The 17,500-nt window shown below is 39.6% G+C and overlaps 2 protein-coding genes across 8 annotated transcripts in view; one reads left to right on the forward strand and one right to left on the reverse strand.

The window, feature by feature from the left end:
* The window catches only part of chn (zinc finger transcriptional factor charlatan), a 6,154-nt gene extending 1,245 nt beyond the window's left edge, over nt 1-4,909 (forward strand). The window contains exons 1-2 of the mRNA XM_070119698.1: nt 1-421; nt 535-4,909. The exon at nt 1-421 is cut by the window's left edge and continues 1,245 nt beyond it. Of these exons, the coding sequence (XP_069975799.1) occupies nt 1-421; nt 535-1,489 (1,376 nt within the window). The 3' untranslated portion in view covers nt 1,490-4,909. The remainder of the gene's footprint in view (nt 422-534) is intronic.
* Nucleotides 4,910-4,991: 82 nt separating this feature from the next.
* fab1 (fab1 kinase) overlaps nt 4,992-17,500 on the reverse strand; it is a 49,603-nt gene continuing 37,094 nt past the window's right edge. For 6 of the 7 annotated variants that reach the window (XM_070119695.1, XM_070119693.1, XM_070119694.1 and 3 more), the window contains 9 exons: nt 16,961-17,101; nt 15,509-15,717; nt 15,130-15,311; nt 13,622-13,793; nt 12,799-12,940; nt 11,274-11,405; nt 10,020-10,177; nt 9,538-9,739; nt 4,992-9,416 (listed from right to left, as the gene is read on the reverse strand). In XM_070119695.1, coding sequence (XP_069975796.1) covers nt 9,220-9,416; nt 9,538-9,739; nt 10,020-10,177; nt 11,274-11,405; nt 12,799-12,940; nt 13,622-13,793; nt 15,130-15,311; nt 15,509-15,717; nt 16,961-17,101 — 1,535 coding nt within the window. In that variant the 3' untranslated portion in view covers nt 4,992-9,219. Of the gene's footprint in view, nt 9,417-9,537; nt 9,740-10,019; nt 10,178-11,273; nt 11,406-12,798; nt 12,941-13,621; nt 13,794-15,129; nt 15,312-15,508; nt 15,718-16,189; nt 16,546-16,960; nt 17,102-17,500 lie in introns of those variants that run through there. The other variant, XM_070119697.1, reaches the window with a different exon arrangement.

The following is a 17,500-nucleotide window of genomic DNA, read 5'->3' on the forward strand; positions in this document are numbered from 1 at the left end:
CTGTGCCGTCCCCGCCCGTTGCCACCCCGGCCGTAGCCGTAGCAGACATGGCACCTCTCAGTGCCCCCTCGACCCCGGGGGATTGCAGCCCAGCCTCTCCGGGCGCCGTCATCAACATGGGCGTCGGCCTGAGCATGCTGGCTGGCGCCGAGAGCCCCGAGCTCGGCCGAGGAAGGCGGCGTGGCGACCGCGCCTACACGTGCCCCTACTGCCACTGGTCCGGGAGCGACAACTGGTGTCTGAAGCGCCACATGAACACCCACATCAAGCCCTTCGCCTGCGTCATGTGCGACTACAAGGCCGCCAGAGCCGAGCGCCTGTCCACCCACGTGTGGAAGGTCCACAACAAGCGCATCTGCAACAAATGCAACTTCCTCGCTGAAACACAAGAGCGTCTGCTAGAACATACCAGGGAAGAACAGTAAGTAGCTGAATATTTCTTTATACTTTTACATAAACATCTGACAGGCGCATCATTATGTGTTCATGAAATAATGTCTGATCTGTATATTGATTTCGCTCTCTGTTTCGCAGCCACAACAACCCTTACTCCCGCCGGTACATCTGCTCCTCCTGCGGCCTCACCTTCGACACCCGCCCCGCCCTCGAGACTCACCAGCACCTCAGCCACCCGCGCCTCTCGCGCTCCTCCTCGGTTGTCCCGCCTTCGGGGGAGGAACAGGACGCGGCCCACGACCTGTCGGTGCGGAGTGAGGACAGCCCCGCCCTGTCGCCCGTGTCCACCCCGCTGGTGTGCCCCGTCGACGGGTGCAACCAGACCTTCGGCAGCAGCGGCGCCCTCGCGGAGCACATGCGGGCCGACCACGGCGGGTCCGGCGCCTCCTGCTGCCCGCACTGTGGCTATCAGCTGACTCACGACGAACTCTCCCGGGACCACTGGCTGACCCATCACAGCGAGGTGTGCGCTGCCTGCGTGCACGTCTTCACTGCCGTGTATGGACCACAACTCTGGAAGAAAGTGCACGTGCGGCCCACGTCGCTGGAGAGCCCCCTCGACGCCATCGTCACTGGCCTCAGCCGGAAGCGCACCGCCAACGACGCCTTCCCCGCCGCCCCCTCGGCCCTGGCTCCCGTGGCACCGCTCGCGCCGGTCTGCGTGCCGCAGCGCGAGTCTCCGTCTCCAGACTCCGACATCCAGGACGCGGACAGTGAGCGCTTCAACAAGCGCTCGAGGAAGCAGAGTTGTCCGAAGAAGGTGATCACCACCGTCGCCGAGTCGGGGTCCGGCGGAGCTGCGTCAGGAGCAGCAACACGCAGGCGCGGAAGCACCAAAGTCCGACGCAAGGCAACAGCAAGCCGTCCAGGGTTCCAGGGGCGCCAGTGCTACAGGTGTCCCCACCGTCCCGTCTTCACGTCGCGCACGAGGCTGCAGATGCACATGCAGTGGAGCCACGGACGTCGTGCAGTGGGCCGCCGCGCCCGCCCGAACAGGGACCAGCCTGCTCTCGCTCCCAAAGCAGACCATTAGTGGGACAAATCACCAATATCTCATCGCAACGGGTAACCAACAACGTGTATTTATGGTGTCAGCACAGATTTGCCGACATGATTTGTCTGCCTATGATATAGGCCTTTAATATTATGTATAAATGAACTGCTCATTATCTGCTGATGATTGCGCAGAGAAACCCGAGTCTGCTGTTGGATGAATAACTTGTGTCTTGCCTTTTGTGGGCCACAGAGATCTGATCTGCTAATGTTCAGAATCGATGCAGCGACTCAAGTAGATTAAGTCCCTTTTAATTCCTTACCAAAACAAATGGTTGTCTTTAATCATACCTATTATCCTTCCATTTACAATTCCATGATCTTATCCCAATAAACATTTCCATTAAGCATGCCCCTGAAACAGTGGTTTGGAGTTTTTGAGTACAATTTTCTTGCAAGTGTTTTTATTTCTCTAAAGATAATGTTAGCAGGACGCCAATGCAGACATAGTGTTACACTGCGTTTTTAAGGCTCTGGAATGAATTTTAAAAACAGAAAACGAGCCAAGTCCACTTTCTGTAATTTATTCACTTTCAACTAAAGTGTGTTAGGCTTGCTAAGATTTTTTTGTACAGTATGTGATCTGACTAAAACGTTTCAGAAATGATACATGAGCATCTCACCAGGTATTATTTATAAGCTTTGGTTGTGAGGCAGTAATAAAGTTGCCTTGGTTGTGAGATACGATTTTTTTTTTAAAGAAGATGATTTATAACCTGAGCTGAGTGTATGGGATGTATTTAGTGGTTGTTAATGTGGGTTGTGAGAAGTATATGTGAATCTCCCAGTTGTCAGGATAACGTCTCCCGTTGAAGCTCTGAGGCCCCTGCAGTTATTAACATAGCTTTCTATAGTCTAAATACACTTAACGAGTAGCAGAGGAGAATTTTATGATACCTAGAACTTAAGAATAGTTGTTTCCTATTTATATAATCAGATTATGCTCGATTTTCCAGACACGAATTAAACAAGGCTCAATTTAGATAGTATTTTGGTGGTGTCAGAACTGGGTAAAACTAATTTTCCTTTCTTGTTTTCTATTCCTTATGAAGTTTTGAAAGTAATTATAAACACAGCTAAATGCACGGGAACCTCATGAATGGAGCTCGGGATGGAGGCACAGGGGACACACTTTTAATTAATCGATGGACTTCAAACTAATGAGTCATGTTTGGAAGTTCATGTCAAACCAAAGATTTTGTTGATTTATTCTAGGACTGTGACTCTGTTGTGCTTTGTTGTTATGTTGCAACCTAAATAGATTTTTCTGTGATTATTGTTATAAATGGAATGTCTACTGATTTCACTGTTGAATGTGGGTCAGGCCCATTTGTGGTCAGGTTTTGGGCTGTAGTTCTTTTTTTAAGTCTGCTCTATGTAACCTCTCTCATGGGTCAGACCTAGCTTTTGGTTGGGCTGGATCTCTGGCTCTCTCTGGCCTAACCTCTGTGCTAGTTTTAGGCTACTGTGTGTACCCAGTTTGAACAGGTTATACAGTCTGGTCTCACTCTGGTCAGACCCGCTGTCTTTGGGCCTAAAAAAATGCTATGATTAGGTAAGGCAATGATCATTTCAGGTGGCAAGGAGAGGCTCCGATGCTGTCCCCTTTGGTCATTGTCAGTCACGCGCTGAATATAGTTATGGTCAAGCTTGTACACGGCCTTTGTCTACTCTAAGTACTTAAGATTCACGCTAATCAATTTCTTGGAGCCATTGGCCAAGAAATTTGTGATTCACATTAGTTAATTTTGATGAAAAAAAAAACAGTTGTAGACTTGGCCTTCTAGTCAAACTGTTGCCAAAGTAATAAAAAGTATATATAAAACCATTAATATGTGGTGTATATGCCCAGAAACCATATATCTGATTGACCAAATATTTCTGGTGCTAAAGCAAGCAAAATTGACCATTAAAATAATTAATCTCATTGAACATGTTACTAAAACTGCATGGGCCCATTATGGATACAAAACATTTGGATGCCATTTCATATTCTTTGACATAAATTTAAGTGTAGTCCTACCCTTATATCTGATGAAATCCTAAATCAAAATATTAGTCAGAACAGCATATCGGGTTTCAGATCACTCAGTGAGAAACAAATATGTGCTCAAACCAACAGGTATCGTGCCTATAAAGCCATTTTGTTATCAGCCTTGTACATAATGTTTTGTGGAATAATCCTTCTCTCTCAACACAGCTCAGGATGGTAGTTGTGAATGACTTTTTTGATTACCTAAGCAATGTTAAGTTTGACAGAGGATGATGCCACCAATATTTCCTTCCCCCTCTTTTCTGTCTAGATTCCCTTAGGATGTACTTTACAGTTGCTGGGAATAAAAGTAATAATTAAGCTAATGTTGCACAGGAAGGCATCCTCCTCTGTGCTGCAAAGGGTGTGGACCCCTTGCAGTCTTTACATTGCAATGTACATCTCAGTGATGCAGAAATGGTACCTGGAGTCACCTTGTAGCCTATGTAGTGAGAAAAAGAGGCAGTTCACCAGAGGGCAATCACTTCAACTCAACAAAGTCATGATCTGCATTATTGAGACCTAGATTTAGTTCACAGTAGCTAATCAACATATGTAAAGTACCTGCTAGTTTCATCAAAGTAAAATCCCTACATAAACTACTCTCTGCCAGGCTTCTCTGGGACGAGACATTAACAGCTAGAAAAGACTGATCTCTGTATGAAGCATTGCCCCTTATGTGACTATGCCATAGGTAGTGAGATATTAAGGTAACTTACACAACTTATGCTCACTTACACACAGGATGCAACATCGAAAGTCTCAATCATAATCCTGTTCTGAAATAAGTTGTCTCTTATTATAAGTAATCCTGTATTATAATGTCATGATCCCCCTTCCATTATTTATAGCCAATACAGAACTAATTAAGCGAGGAGTAGTGTGACCAAGTGATCCTAATCCTTGTTCTCAGAGAGAGATGCAACTAGGAATTTCATGTGTTCAGAATATTCTCAACTTACCTGGGTGGTTCTCTTCACCAACACCAGGGTATGGCTGACCAGAATTCCTTGTGAGTTCCTCAGGTTCTGCGGAATTTTACATTTTTTCATGTTAAAAAAGAAGCTTCATCTGGTAGAACAACACAACTCGTTAGAGCTTTTTAAAACTGAGAAAAAAAAGTAAGAAAAAAAAAATTGAATGGAGTCAAATTGAAATTGATGTTCTTTTGTGCAAAATATTAGTAATTGTTGGAGAAAACAAACAAAAAATTTAATATTTAAGTTAAACTAGATGAAGTTTAAAAGTGCATTTCCTAGTAACCTGTTTCTGTCTTAACAATGTTTACACCAACCATTCCCTTAATGCCTTGAATTACCTCTTATTATTACGTAATTTTCATACCAATAAAGGAAATTATGATACAAACACTCTTCTCATTTTCCTCCAAGAACCCGAGCATGTCTCCTTCAACCAACAGACCAACTTTGAGGCCAAAAATACACACAAGAAAGCTAAAGATTTTTATTACTAGTCTTCAGTCAAGAAGTACAATAACTACTAAGTAACTGTTACACTCATACTTTGGTCTTGTCTATCACAGTACTGAACATAGGAAAGAATACTATATTGGGAAACTTTAAGCTCAACCAACTGGTATTCGTAATTTTACATGCAAGCCCATGATGGAGATAAATATACTTTCACGGTATCTTCTTCGCACTAAACATTCATACTTGAGAACTGGATATAATGTCATACAAAGAAAAAATTAAAAATATTGGAAAACAGCAAAAAAAAGAAAGAGAACAAGGAAAAAGAAATCTGTTAGAAAAGACAGAGATCAAGAAAAAAAGATAACTGAAAACAGGTAGAAAAAAGAAAACAAGAAAAAAGGACAAAACGAGAAAGGAAATCAAGTAGAAAAGAAAGAAAGCAAGGAAAAAATGAAAAAAAACTAGAAAGGTAGAAAAGAATGAGTAAATATTAAAAATGACAAGAGTAAAAAAGGAAGGAAAACATAAAAAAGGAAGAGAGCAAGAAAAAAAATAAAATAAAAATGGAGAAAACAAAAGAAATGAACAAGAAAGAACAACAACAACAACAAAAGGAAAGCAGGTAAAACAGTAAAGAAAAGGTAAAAACAAACAGAAAAAAAGCAAGAAATATAAATCATATTAATCATAATACATTATCAATTATTAAAGTCAGTGTGAAAAATAAGAAGCCAAGCCTATGAGGTAAAAAGTCCATGTACTTTGCGCAAGGTACAAAGACAAAACGGAACGACGGTGAGATAAATAATGAACTGGGTGAGAGGATACCTGTTGTAAATAGTTTGGTCAGATCTGAAGTGTGAACCATACGAACAAAAAATACTTCAATACACACTATTGTTCTTTTGACTACAACTAAACAGTTATTCAGATTCCTATGCCAAACAGATAAAATCTAAATTAAAAAAAAAAAAAAAAAAAAAAATCAGTACAAGTGTGCTCACAGATACATAATACATCAGTAAAAAAATCATGTGTTAAAAGACTACCAGTTACTTCAGAACCAGGAATCAACGCCAGAAATAATCTTTTAGTGAATTTCTCGCAATAACTTTGGACATCATTCCTGTGGCTGAATTTATGTTTGATATAGTATGAATCTGTACACTTGCTTCTTATTAAGTTTATATAAAAAACCTCTCCCTTTCAAGAGTTAGCATAATTTCATTAATTAAATGAATTAATAAAAATGACAATACAAATCATATTGTTTGGGCTAGTAAAATTATCTGGATCATTACAGATATATGGATGTTATGCATATATTAAATATATGCATAACATTAAACTGGAGAATATTTTCATAAAGTACATTATCCAGCTTTACAAAGTCAAGTATGTTACAATCTTTGCCAATAATGAAAAATAAAAATGTATCACCCTACTATCACTCACATGTATTTTACATATTTCACTTCATAAGTGATGAATAAATATATAAAACTAAATATAGCTAACTGTAAACTCCTATTGAAAAATTATTAGAAAACTGACAATGGACACCCTTTGCAAAATAAATCAATATACATGAATGCATTTCTGAAACGTTTCCATCATCGGCACCAAAAACAAAATTCCTGAAAATGGCACCCCAAAAATTACAATAATTTAGCCGTTCAGTAGCAAATATATACAGATTTCAATAACAACTAAATTATACAGAAGGGATAATAAACCAGAGAAGCCACATTGATGTCCCTTTAGCATCTGGTACGCAACATCTCAATACTCCTGGGTTTGACATCCGCCAATGGACTAACAGAATATTCTACGCCGTGGATGGGAGGCTTGGCAGTATCCTTGGAAAATATTCACTAAACTACCCAAAGCAGGATTAGATACCATAAATTTTTATACTTGCATGATTTACTGAACCACTCATATGTTCTAAACCACTTATCAACAATCTTTCCCTCAAAATTGATTTTGATTCAGTACCCAAGAGCCAACCCAACCTTTCTCTGCCATGGATGAGACTGACAGACAGGCAGATCTCAATAACAAAAACAAATAGGGGAAAGAAAGTATAACAGCATGTGCTACTTTCCTCTCCTAACTCACTGAAGTAGAGCGGACAGACAGAGTGCACTGTGGACGAACGATTTTTAACCCAAGAGTATTAAGGAGTTATACATGTGAGACCTCCTGTCAATATCCCTGTCAAGGATATCCTGGGAAATTATGTGGCATAATTCATCAATCCCACTTACTGAAGGTGATAGCATATCAAGGTTATAACTTTCACACTTTCTAGCTACTTAACCTAAAAGAAAAAATTAATATCATTAACCTTGAAAAACTGACATTAGCTACGTATAAAACCTCAACAAAAATAGTAATTTTCCAAACCATAATTTACAAAAAATGGCATATTACCATCTCTTCACCCAATATATTCACAGATTATTTAAAACCTTAATGCTAAGTTTGTAAAGTATGAAAAAGAATGATTTGGCAAAAAATAGCACATATGCTTTTACAAAATTAGTACACTTAACACCATTCACCCTTTCCAAGAAACATTCAATCTTTTAGAGAAGAAGAAGAAAAAGGGAGTGGAAACGACTACACTCATTCCTCTGCAATCACACTCTATTATTGCCAAATTAGTGTATCACCACAACTTTTGCATTAAACTAATACCTGCCAAAATATAAAAGGGACATCAATCTTGTGATTTTTTTTTCATTTAGTTCATATTCTTGGCAAGTATTCATTACTAACTGCATCATTTTCTGCCATATAATCCCACACATAAAAAAAATCATGAAAGCAATCTATCAACTGGATAGCCAATAATACTCTAAATTATATCAAATATACTGTAGGAATATAAATAATCACTGATATGGTAATGAAAAATATATGTGTAAGATATAATATTGGCAGACAAGTTTTAAGATCCCTTTCATATTCTAATTCCCATAGCATAAGGAACTCTGTTAAATTCTCTACATAACACAAAATTATTAGCAAAACTCCACATACCAAAGCTGACATATTAGAAAAAAATATCAGTACCAACTTATCATGAAAATTACCAATGATTCACTATGTAATAAATAACAATCAAGATACACATGACCATTATTTTCACAATATATACATCAAGCTGTTATTCAGGTTATGTTTATGAAGATCTATTTTAAAATCCAATGACATACTACATATGTACACACATGCTATTATCCTAAAAGGAAAAAAATATATGATATAAATAAAACAAAAAAACAAAACGGAACTTGAAATACATTGTTATCTCAGCCCAAAAGGATCGACTGTAGAAATAACTGCTTGGACAAAAGAAAAGAAAAATGTTATTCAAATTGCGTTGCAACCTGAAACAATCTATTATTATAAACAATTGCTTTATTTTGTTTTCACCACTTACTTCAGATACCCTAGAAATGCTTTAGCAACTTCATGATGGGCATTTAAAAGGTATCTGCAATAAGCAACAAAGAACAAAACAGTAGAATTTACACTTTTTAAATACATTTCTAAAATACCAACACAGACTTGGGCATAAATAATCCAATGTGTAAAATTTATTGACGGGATGTCAATATAAAGATTTCTATTACACCTCCTTTACCTTTCTATTCTTTAAATCAAATTGTCTGAATCATATATAAAACCACTTTTTTCATACCATCACTTGCTACTATTATTCCAAGAATAATTTCTACATCATCCTAGAATTATAGTTCCTTTTGTGCATTCTGCCCCTAGAAGCTGGAAGAACTTTTAATCTATGAATAACAAAAAATATTAAATGCAACATCAGGTATTATAATACTTAATAAAAACAAGGCACCAAACTGCACTCTACAATCTTAAGAGCATTGTTAAATGTTTTTTTTTTTTTTTTTTTTAATAATTTAATGATGTCATCTGATAAAATATATTTTCATACATTCTAATGCAAGATTCATTCTAAATCAGCAAATGTTATGCAAAAAAGCTTTCTTATTGTATTCAAAGAGATAATGTTAACATTATTTAATTATTTCTTTCTCTTCTATAATAAGGATGCCCAAAAATGAGTAGAGATTATGCACACATGGGTACCTTCAAATGAGATGTAAAGTTTGAGCATCCAGACACTCTTAGCATATTTACTGAAGGAGTACCATAACATAACACCCACACAAACTATCAGACATACATTGGAATAAATGATCAAGGGTCTATTCCAAGTCCCAGCCCCGTCCACCTATCTGGGGTGAGGAGGAAGTATCGGTCCATGGCATGGCAGAAGCGTGTTCGGTACACCTCTGGGGAAACAACAGTTGGGAGCTTGCCGGCCCCTCCAGCTAGGACGCTGCCCTTGATGATGGTCTCAAGCTTCTTGTCCCATGTAAATGTCCGGATATAATCTGCCAACAAAATTAGAGCATAAGCATTATGAATGTTTGGATATTGTTTTATAAAGAAAATAAACGCACAGTATGAAACGCTTGAAAATGCACAATATGAAACACTTGAAAATGCACTCACCAATAATGCCGACAACAAGTTGGTTTGCAGTGCTATCGATACCAACAAGTAGAGAGTAGTCCATGATAAGCTGCTGAGAGAGAAAAACAGTGTCTGCTGCAATGGCTCGGCTAAGAACCGTCTTGCTGTGAGGACGCACATGCAGCGGAGATGAACAAGCCATCCGGAGTAAATTCTCATCGAGCAGAACAAGTTCCGATTCCTGTGGTAGACAATCAAGGAGTATATTGGAAATGTATGTTTAGAAGGTGTATCATTAAACTATACAGAATGATATGGAGTGTTTTATTACTATCACATACTTTTATTCATCCTCTTAGTCCTACCACAAACAATGAATGGAAAACTGTAAACTAACAAGAGCTAAAAACAATAATCTAAGCTAAGTAAGATCATGCTAACCCTTAACAGAGAGCTTTCAAGCTGAACTTTCAAAACATAACATAAAATTCTAACACTGACTTTCTTTTCTTACAGCTTACCTCTTTACCAGAAGTGTTCACAAGCCTGTTTCGGATGGATCCCTTCAAGTCAAATTTGTGAGTTATGTTACGCTGATAGAACAAATTCTCCATCACTAACACATCCATTCTCTGAGCTTTGTTGGTAGTGGTGTTCTTATACCCAATGCGATAGACACCTGTTGTAAAAAGCATAATTAATATTAACTTACAATCTCCTCTAAAAGGAAAAGGAAAGGAAAGAAAATATATGAATTTTTTACTTGATCAATGTCAAACAACCTCTTAATTACTTCTACTTCAGATGCCTCTTACATAGATGCCTTTTCCTACTCTCTACCTCTACAAAGCCAATAAAAATCTCTACAACTGACAGTGGACTTCTTTATGGCAATCATCAAGCTCTAGGCTGGTACTATTTTTTTCTTGGCTATTACACATAACTGATTAATAAGCTTGCATCAGATTTTCTGCTTCAGGAAATCTAAATTTCAGAAAATTTTAAAATTGTCAGTGAATATCATACTTGTAGCAGAAACTGAAATTGAAAATAGCTATATAAAACTATATAAAATGATTATAGAAAGGATAAAAACCAGCATTTGGAAGGTATGGCTGTAATTCCAACAGTAATTGTTTTGAAAGAATACAAGTATTCTCATTACACCTCTGGCTAGAGTTGAATAAAAAGAACACATCTTCTTTATATTGCGATGTCTAAAACATTCAATAGGAAAGGTGAGGTGGTAGGAAGAGTGTTTTAGGTAATGGTATAGAATTAGGAGTGGTGTTTTGCAGTGGCAGCATTCTCATTTGCACTGCTAGTGGATGGTGACCCCAGCCATTAATTGCACACAGGGTAATTTAGAAGCAAATAAACAGACAGCATGTCAGAGCAAAGAATATCCATTGTAACAAATGGAATTAAACTACATGAATTAATTAACTAATTGTGGAGGACAGTGCAAAAGTGGAAGAGGTGCTGTAGGGGCAACATGGCAGTGGAAGCATTGCTGTGAAGGTGGGAGGGATTACATGGTAGTAGCAGGAGTGTTGGGAAGGACAGTATAGCAGTGAAAGAATGCCATGGGGGATTTTATGGTACTAGGGCAATCCTGCACTGAGCCAATACAAACACATTATATAATGGTAACAGATTTACCAATGGCCAAGTTAGAGGATAGTTCCCATTTGTCGTTACTGTTATCTGAAATCAGGAAGTCTAAAACATGCCAGTGACAGCCACCTATTTCATAAAGGAGTAATTATGCTTACCTACAATCCTTGTTAGCACTGTTGGCTGCTGCTCCTTCTCACAACTAACAATGTACTGCACATAGGCTGGACCAAAGTCAAGGAAGGAAATCATTTCTAGGCGTGACATCTCTTTCAAGATAAAACGATCATCTGTGGAAAGCAAAAATCATTGTAATCATACTAAGAGACTGAGACTGAGGCTGAGGAGCAGGAGGAGGAGGAGGAGGAGGAGGAGGAGGAGGAGGAGGAGGAGGAGGAGGAGGAGGAGGAGGAGGAGGAGGAGGAGGAGGAGGAGGAGGAGGAGGAAGAGGAGGAGGAGGAGGAGGAGGAGGAGGAGGAGGAGGAGGAGGAGGAGGAGGAGGAGGAGGAGGAGGAGGAGGAGGAGGAGGAGGAGGAGGAGGAGAAGGAGGAGAAGGAGGAAGAGGAGAAGGAGGAGGAAGTGAAGGGGGAAGAGGAGGAGAAGGAAATGAAGGGGAAAGAGGAGGAGGACGGGGGGGGGGGAGGAAGGGAAGGGGGAAGAGGAGGGAGGAAAGGGGGAAGAGGAGGAGGAGGAATAGGAGGAGGAGGAGGAGGAGGAATAAGAGGAGGAGGAGGAGGAGGAGGAGGAGGAGGGATAGGAGGAAGAGGAGGAGGAGGAGGAGGACAATGGGTAGGAGGAAGAAGTGAAGGAGGTGGAAAAGGAGGAAAAGGAGGAAGAGGAGGAAAAGGAGAAGGAGGAGGAGGAGGAGGAGGAGGAGGAGGAGGAGGAGGAGGAGGAGGAGGAGGAGGAGGAGGAGGAGGAGGAGGAGAAGAAGAAGAAGGAGGAGGAGGAGGAAAAGGAGGAAGAGGAGGAGGAGGAGAGGGAGGAGGAGGAGGAGGAGGAGGAGGAAGCGCCCGAAGGAGGAGGAGGAGGAGGAGGAGGAGGAGGAGGAGGAATCGCGCGAAGGAGGAGGAGGAGGAGGAGGAGGAGGAGGAGGAGGAGGAGGAGGAGGAGGAGGAGGAGAAATAGGAGGAGGAGGAGGAGGAGGAGAGGAAGAGAAAGAAGAAGAGGAAGAAAAAGAAGGTGAGGGGGGTTGAGGAAAGTAGAAGTGAATGATTTCGAGGAGGCAGAGAAGGTGGAGGAGACGGAAGAAGGGGATTATGAAAGAAAAAAAGATGCAGTCCTAAATCTCGTAAAAACACAGGTTTTGTTTTCCTTCTCATATTGTTTTCATTACCGAAGCAAGTAAATAACAAACAAGCAGTGAACTGAAAATCTAATAGAAAATCATGTAAAGTTCCCATTGCAATACAACCATCAGTCTGGGTCAGGCTGTAGGCTGGTTTACTAATATCACAATAGAAGAAGAAGAAGAAGAAGAAGAAGAAGAAGAAGAAGAAGAAGAAGAAGAAGAAGAAGAAGAAGAAGAAGAAGAAGAAGAAGAAGAAGAAGAAGAAGAAGAAGAAGAAGAAGAAGAAGAAGAAGAAGAAGAAGAAGAAGAAGAAGAAGAAGAAGAAGAAGAAGAAGAAGAAGAAGAAGAAGAAGAAGAAGAAGAAGAAGAAGAAAACTCAACAACTAACTAACCATGTGATTTGCAGAAGACGGATCCCGATTTTCCTCCCCGCGCTTCCCAGGCAATGCAACGACTCAGGGACCTTATGTAGAACTCCTCTCCAAAAGGGAAAACCATCTTCCGTAACTGCCGGAAGTGCTCAGCAAAGAAAATCTACGAGAAAAAGATAATCAGGTTATACAAATTTAGTGAGGATTCAAATATAACAAATATCTTAAATATATCAAAAGTATCCTTATATATTTGAAAAATCTTAAAATATCCAAGCATTAAAGATAAAAATCACACATCATACTATAAAACACGATAAACCAACACATACCATGGTATAGAAACAACTTACACTTTGCAATACAACCAAATCCAAGCTTCCTATTACAAGTAAAGTCTTCTTCAAGGAAATCAACTAATACCTTACAATAAAAACAATTATATATTTAACTAACATGCACAACTCAGTCCAATCCCAAACCAGAGTCATACTCATGCCTCATACCGAACCTGGGACTCAAGTTATGCACTAACCTCACCTGGATGTCAAGAAAAGAACTGTGGTGATCGGACCTTCCCCCTCCCACAGGGTAATTGGTGGAAAAAACATGTTATCGTCTATCTTTTCATTCTGGACTCTAGCCCTTACAGAAATGTATATTCATACCCTGAACTAAAACCATGACACACAAAACATGCAACAAACCCTACAAAAATCATACCTAACTCACATGCCATTCTTGCAATGACACCAACAATTAAATACACTCACATACCCTGTAACCAAAGAAATCTAAACTCAAAGTCTAATGTTGAAAAAAAAAAAAAAAAATAAAATCTTACCTTGCAATAAAACTTGGCATGTTGATCGTTCCACTGGAGTTCAATGTGGAAATCCTTAGCCGACTTGTTCTTCTCAATGTCAGTGGTGGCTGCTGACACACAGAATTCTGACTCTTCATTGGCCGAGCTATCATAATCTTCCTGCGACAGCTGGGGTTCTTTGTCACTTGATCTGATGGAGAATAGTGAATAAAAATTATCCAAATAAATAAATAATATGGGGAAGAAACAGGAGGGGGAGGGAGGAGAGAGCTGGTGATAAAGAAAGAAAGAGAAAGAGAAAGAGAAAGAGAAAGAGAAAGAGAAAGAGAAAGAGAAAGAGAAAGAGAAAGAGAAAAAGAAAGACAAGGACAAAAAGAGAAAGACAAGGACAAAAAGAGAAAGACAAGGACAAAAAGAGAAAGACAAGGACAAAAAGAGAAAGACAAGGACAAAAAGAGAAAGACAAGGACAAAAAGAGAAAGACAAGGACAAAAAGAGAAAGACAAGGACAAAAAGAGAAAGACAAGGACAAAAAAAGAAAGACAAGGACAAAAAGAGAAAGACAAGGACAAAAAGAGAAAGAAAAGGACAAAAAGAGAAAGACAAGGACAAAAAGAGAAAGACAAGGACAAAAAGAGAAAGACAAGGAAAAAAGAGAAAGACAAGGACAAAAAGAGAAAGACAAGGACAAAAAGAAAGAAAGGACAAAAAGAGAAAGACAAGGACAAAAAGAGAAAGACAAGGACAAAAAGAGAAAGACAAGAAAAGAGAAAGACAAGGACAAAAGAAAGACAAGGACAAAAAGAGAAAGACAAGGACAAAAAGAGAAAGACAAGGACAAAAAGAGAAAGACAAGGACAAAAAGAGAAAGACAAGGACAAAAAGAGAAAGACAAGGACAAAAAGAGAAGAGAAGAGAAGAGAAGAGAAGAGAAGAGAAGAGAAGAGAGAGAGAGAGAGGAAAGAGAAGAGAAGAGAAGAGAAGAGAAGAGAAGAGAAGAGAAGAGAGAAGAGAAGAGAAGAGAAAGAGAAGAGAAGAGAAGAGAAAGAGAAGAGAAGAGAAAGAAAGAAGAGAAGAGAAGAGAAGAGAAGAGAAGAGAGAAGAGAAGAGAAGAAAGAAGAGAAGAGAAGAGAAGAGAGAGAGAAAGAGAAGAGAAGAGAAGAGAAGAGAGAAGAAGAAGAAAGAAGAGAAGAGAAGAGAAGAAGAAGAGAGAGAGAAGAGAGAGAGAGAGAGAGAGAGAGAGAGAGAGAGAGAGACCAACAGATAGACTGACAGAGAATGACAGACAGGTAAGACAGGCAAGACAAACAAGGCAGTCAGGGACTGACTGACAGACAAACAGAGACAAACAGAAAAAGAGAGAATCAGAGTCAGAAAGACAGAGATGAAGAGAGAAAGCCATACCGAGTGAGAGGGGAGAAGCAGAGCAAAACAGAGAGGGGAGAGTGACTAAGTAGATTTTAAACACTCCTACTGGTGCCAAACAAAAACACAAAAATTTCTAGGGCCTTCACTCTTGCACCTACCTCGTGTTCGTTCCCTCTTTCTGCATGTCCTTTAGTCTCTTCTTAAGCGCCCCAAGCTGGCGGTCGTACTCTTGAGACGCCAGTGCATGAGCGATGATGGAAGATGGTTCATCACCATACACAACAACCGGGATTTTCACCTCCGGCAACAAGAGGTAGTGTTCATTTGGACCAAAGGGAGACTGGGAGATAAGAAACAAGATCATAATACTTATAATGATAAGAAAAATTATGAGGTATATGATGATGATGATCATAATCATCAAGAATACCGAGACATTCATCATTATCATTAACTGTGCTTTAAAAATAAATAAATAAATAAATAATAATAATAATAATAATAATAATAAAAATAGAAAAATAAAAATACACTTACCTCAACCATCAGATTAGCTGAAGATGACCAAAATGTTGAGATAATATTCTTCACAGCTGTTGCAGCAAGCCTACGTTCACCAATAACATCTATGCCTTCTTTGATAATCCCCGTCTGTCCTCCATCAGAGAGTGACCTTTCATGACCTCGGCCAGGAGAACCAGAGGTCGAAGAACAACCAGCAATCATTCCATCACAGGTGTCGGAAGCTGTCAATATAATTAATCATAGGAGAGTAAAATGCTGTGGCATGTATGGATATGCAAGAATTTTGCAACTATACTCTTTGCTGTTCGTCAAATACAAAGCCTTGATTAATGATATAGATATGGCTATACTGGGAAAAAAATTGTTGTCATTCTAGTGACAAATAAATTAATAATAAAACAATACATACATTTTCCTCTAACAAATGCTACAGTTACACAGTTCTCAAAACATATTTTCTATGATTATGTGTAAATATATATCATGATATCGTATATCTGATGAAATTTTGTGTGTAATCAAAGTTTGGCAAAGACCCATATTCTGATGTATACAATGTTATCTGGGCCTTGATCATCATTGCATTCTGAGAACCAAAAGCACACACAAAGGTATAAAACACAAAACTGTTTTTAAAAAAATTGTAAATATTGGATGCCTCTACTTGATAATCAATATCAAAGAAAACGCATGCAACATAAATGGCATTAAAATCATGAAGCCACACAGAAACTCCAGTTAACAACTCGCTCATGGGAGAGGACAGGAGAGATATGCCTATATCCAGCACCTTATCCCAATGACTTATGCACAATACTTATGCAATATCAATACATGTGAACATAAGAGATTAGGCTTAAGAGCAGGTAGAATGAAAGGGGTCTCTGCTGGAGGGTTTATTGGGGAAGGTGGATGTGAAACTCCATGAGACTTGTGCCCCAGGGTGCTGAGGGCGGAGTGGTAACAAGTGAGACCTTCATCTGTCTGCTGTCTGCCATTCTGCCTGCCTCCTGCTGTCTGACGAGAAAGTCCTTCTATGCAGCGATTCCCTGCAAGGGCATATACTTGCTTAGGCCATAGAAGTGTCAAAAGTGAAAGTGGAGTGAACATCTGTGTCCAATGAAGGACGAAGGCACCTGTCGGGAACCTATGTGTTGAGCTGGGAACCATCTGGCCTTGAGGTATCGTTGACATCGCTCTTTGCTGTAAAGTTTATTGGGGAAGGTGGATGTGAAACCCTATAAGAGGCCCTGTGTTCTGCCTGCCTCCTGTTGTCTGATGAGACGTCCTTTTATGTAGCGATTCTATTCAAGGGTGTATGTTTACTTATGCCACACAAGTGAAAGTGGAAGAAACACCTGCATCTTTCACAAGACTTTTCACCTTTCATATTTTTTGATATTAGGTCAAAACTTGTGAATAGAAATCCTACTATACTACAATGAAAAACCCTACAGAGACTACCTTGCCTACGATGGAGTACTGAGAAGGCTTCGGTGAGCTGGTTTGGCAGAACAGCTTGAAGGCCTCCGCTGACATCGCTCTCATTCTCCCAGCTGTTCAGGATCTCACTAGAGGCAGATGATAAGGACAAAGCACTGCTGCCTGTGGGTGAGACCATTTATTGCATTAGCATAAAATATATCAGTCAAGCAAATCAAGCAATAAACTCAAATGGGCTTATGAAATACAGCTACAATACAGTTATGGTCAAACACATATGTACATATATACAAGAACACAAACACACACACACACACACACAAGCACACGCACACGCACACACACACACACACCCTCGCACTCGTACTCGCACTTGCACTCGCACTCGCACTCACACACATACACACACACATCATATCCAGTAGTCTATAAAGATTCTTAACAACCACAATGCATTCATTAAAAAAAGGTACATGCAAAATCATGATCACAATCATCACCATCACCATCTTCATTATGCTAATCACCATAACCATCATCATCACTATCACTGTATTCATC

The sequence above is a fragment of the Penaeus vannamei genome, unplaced genomic scaffold (genome assembly GCF_042767895.1).
Source record: "Penaeus vannamei isolate JL-2024 unplaced genomic scaffold, ASM4276789v1 unanchor551, whole genome shotgun sequence".
NCBI classification, from domain to species: domain Eukaryota; kingdom Metazoa; phylum Arthropoda; class Malacostraca; order Decapoda; family Penaeidae; genus Penaeus; species Penaeus vannamei.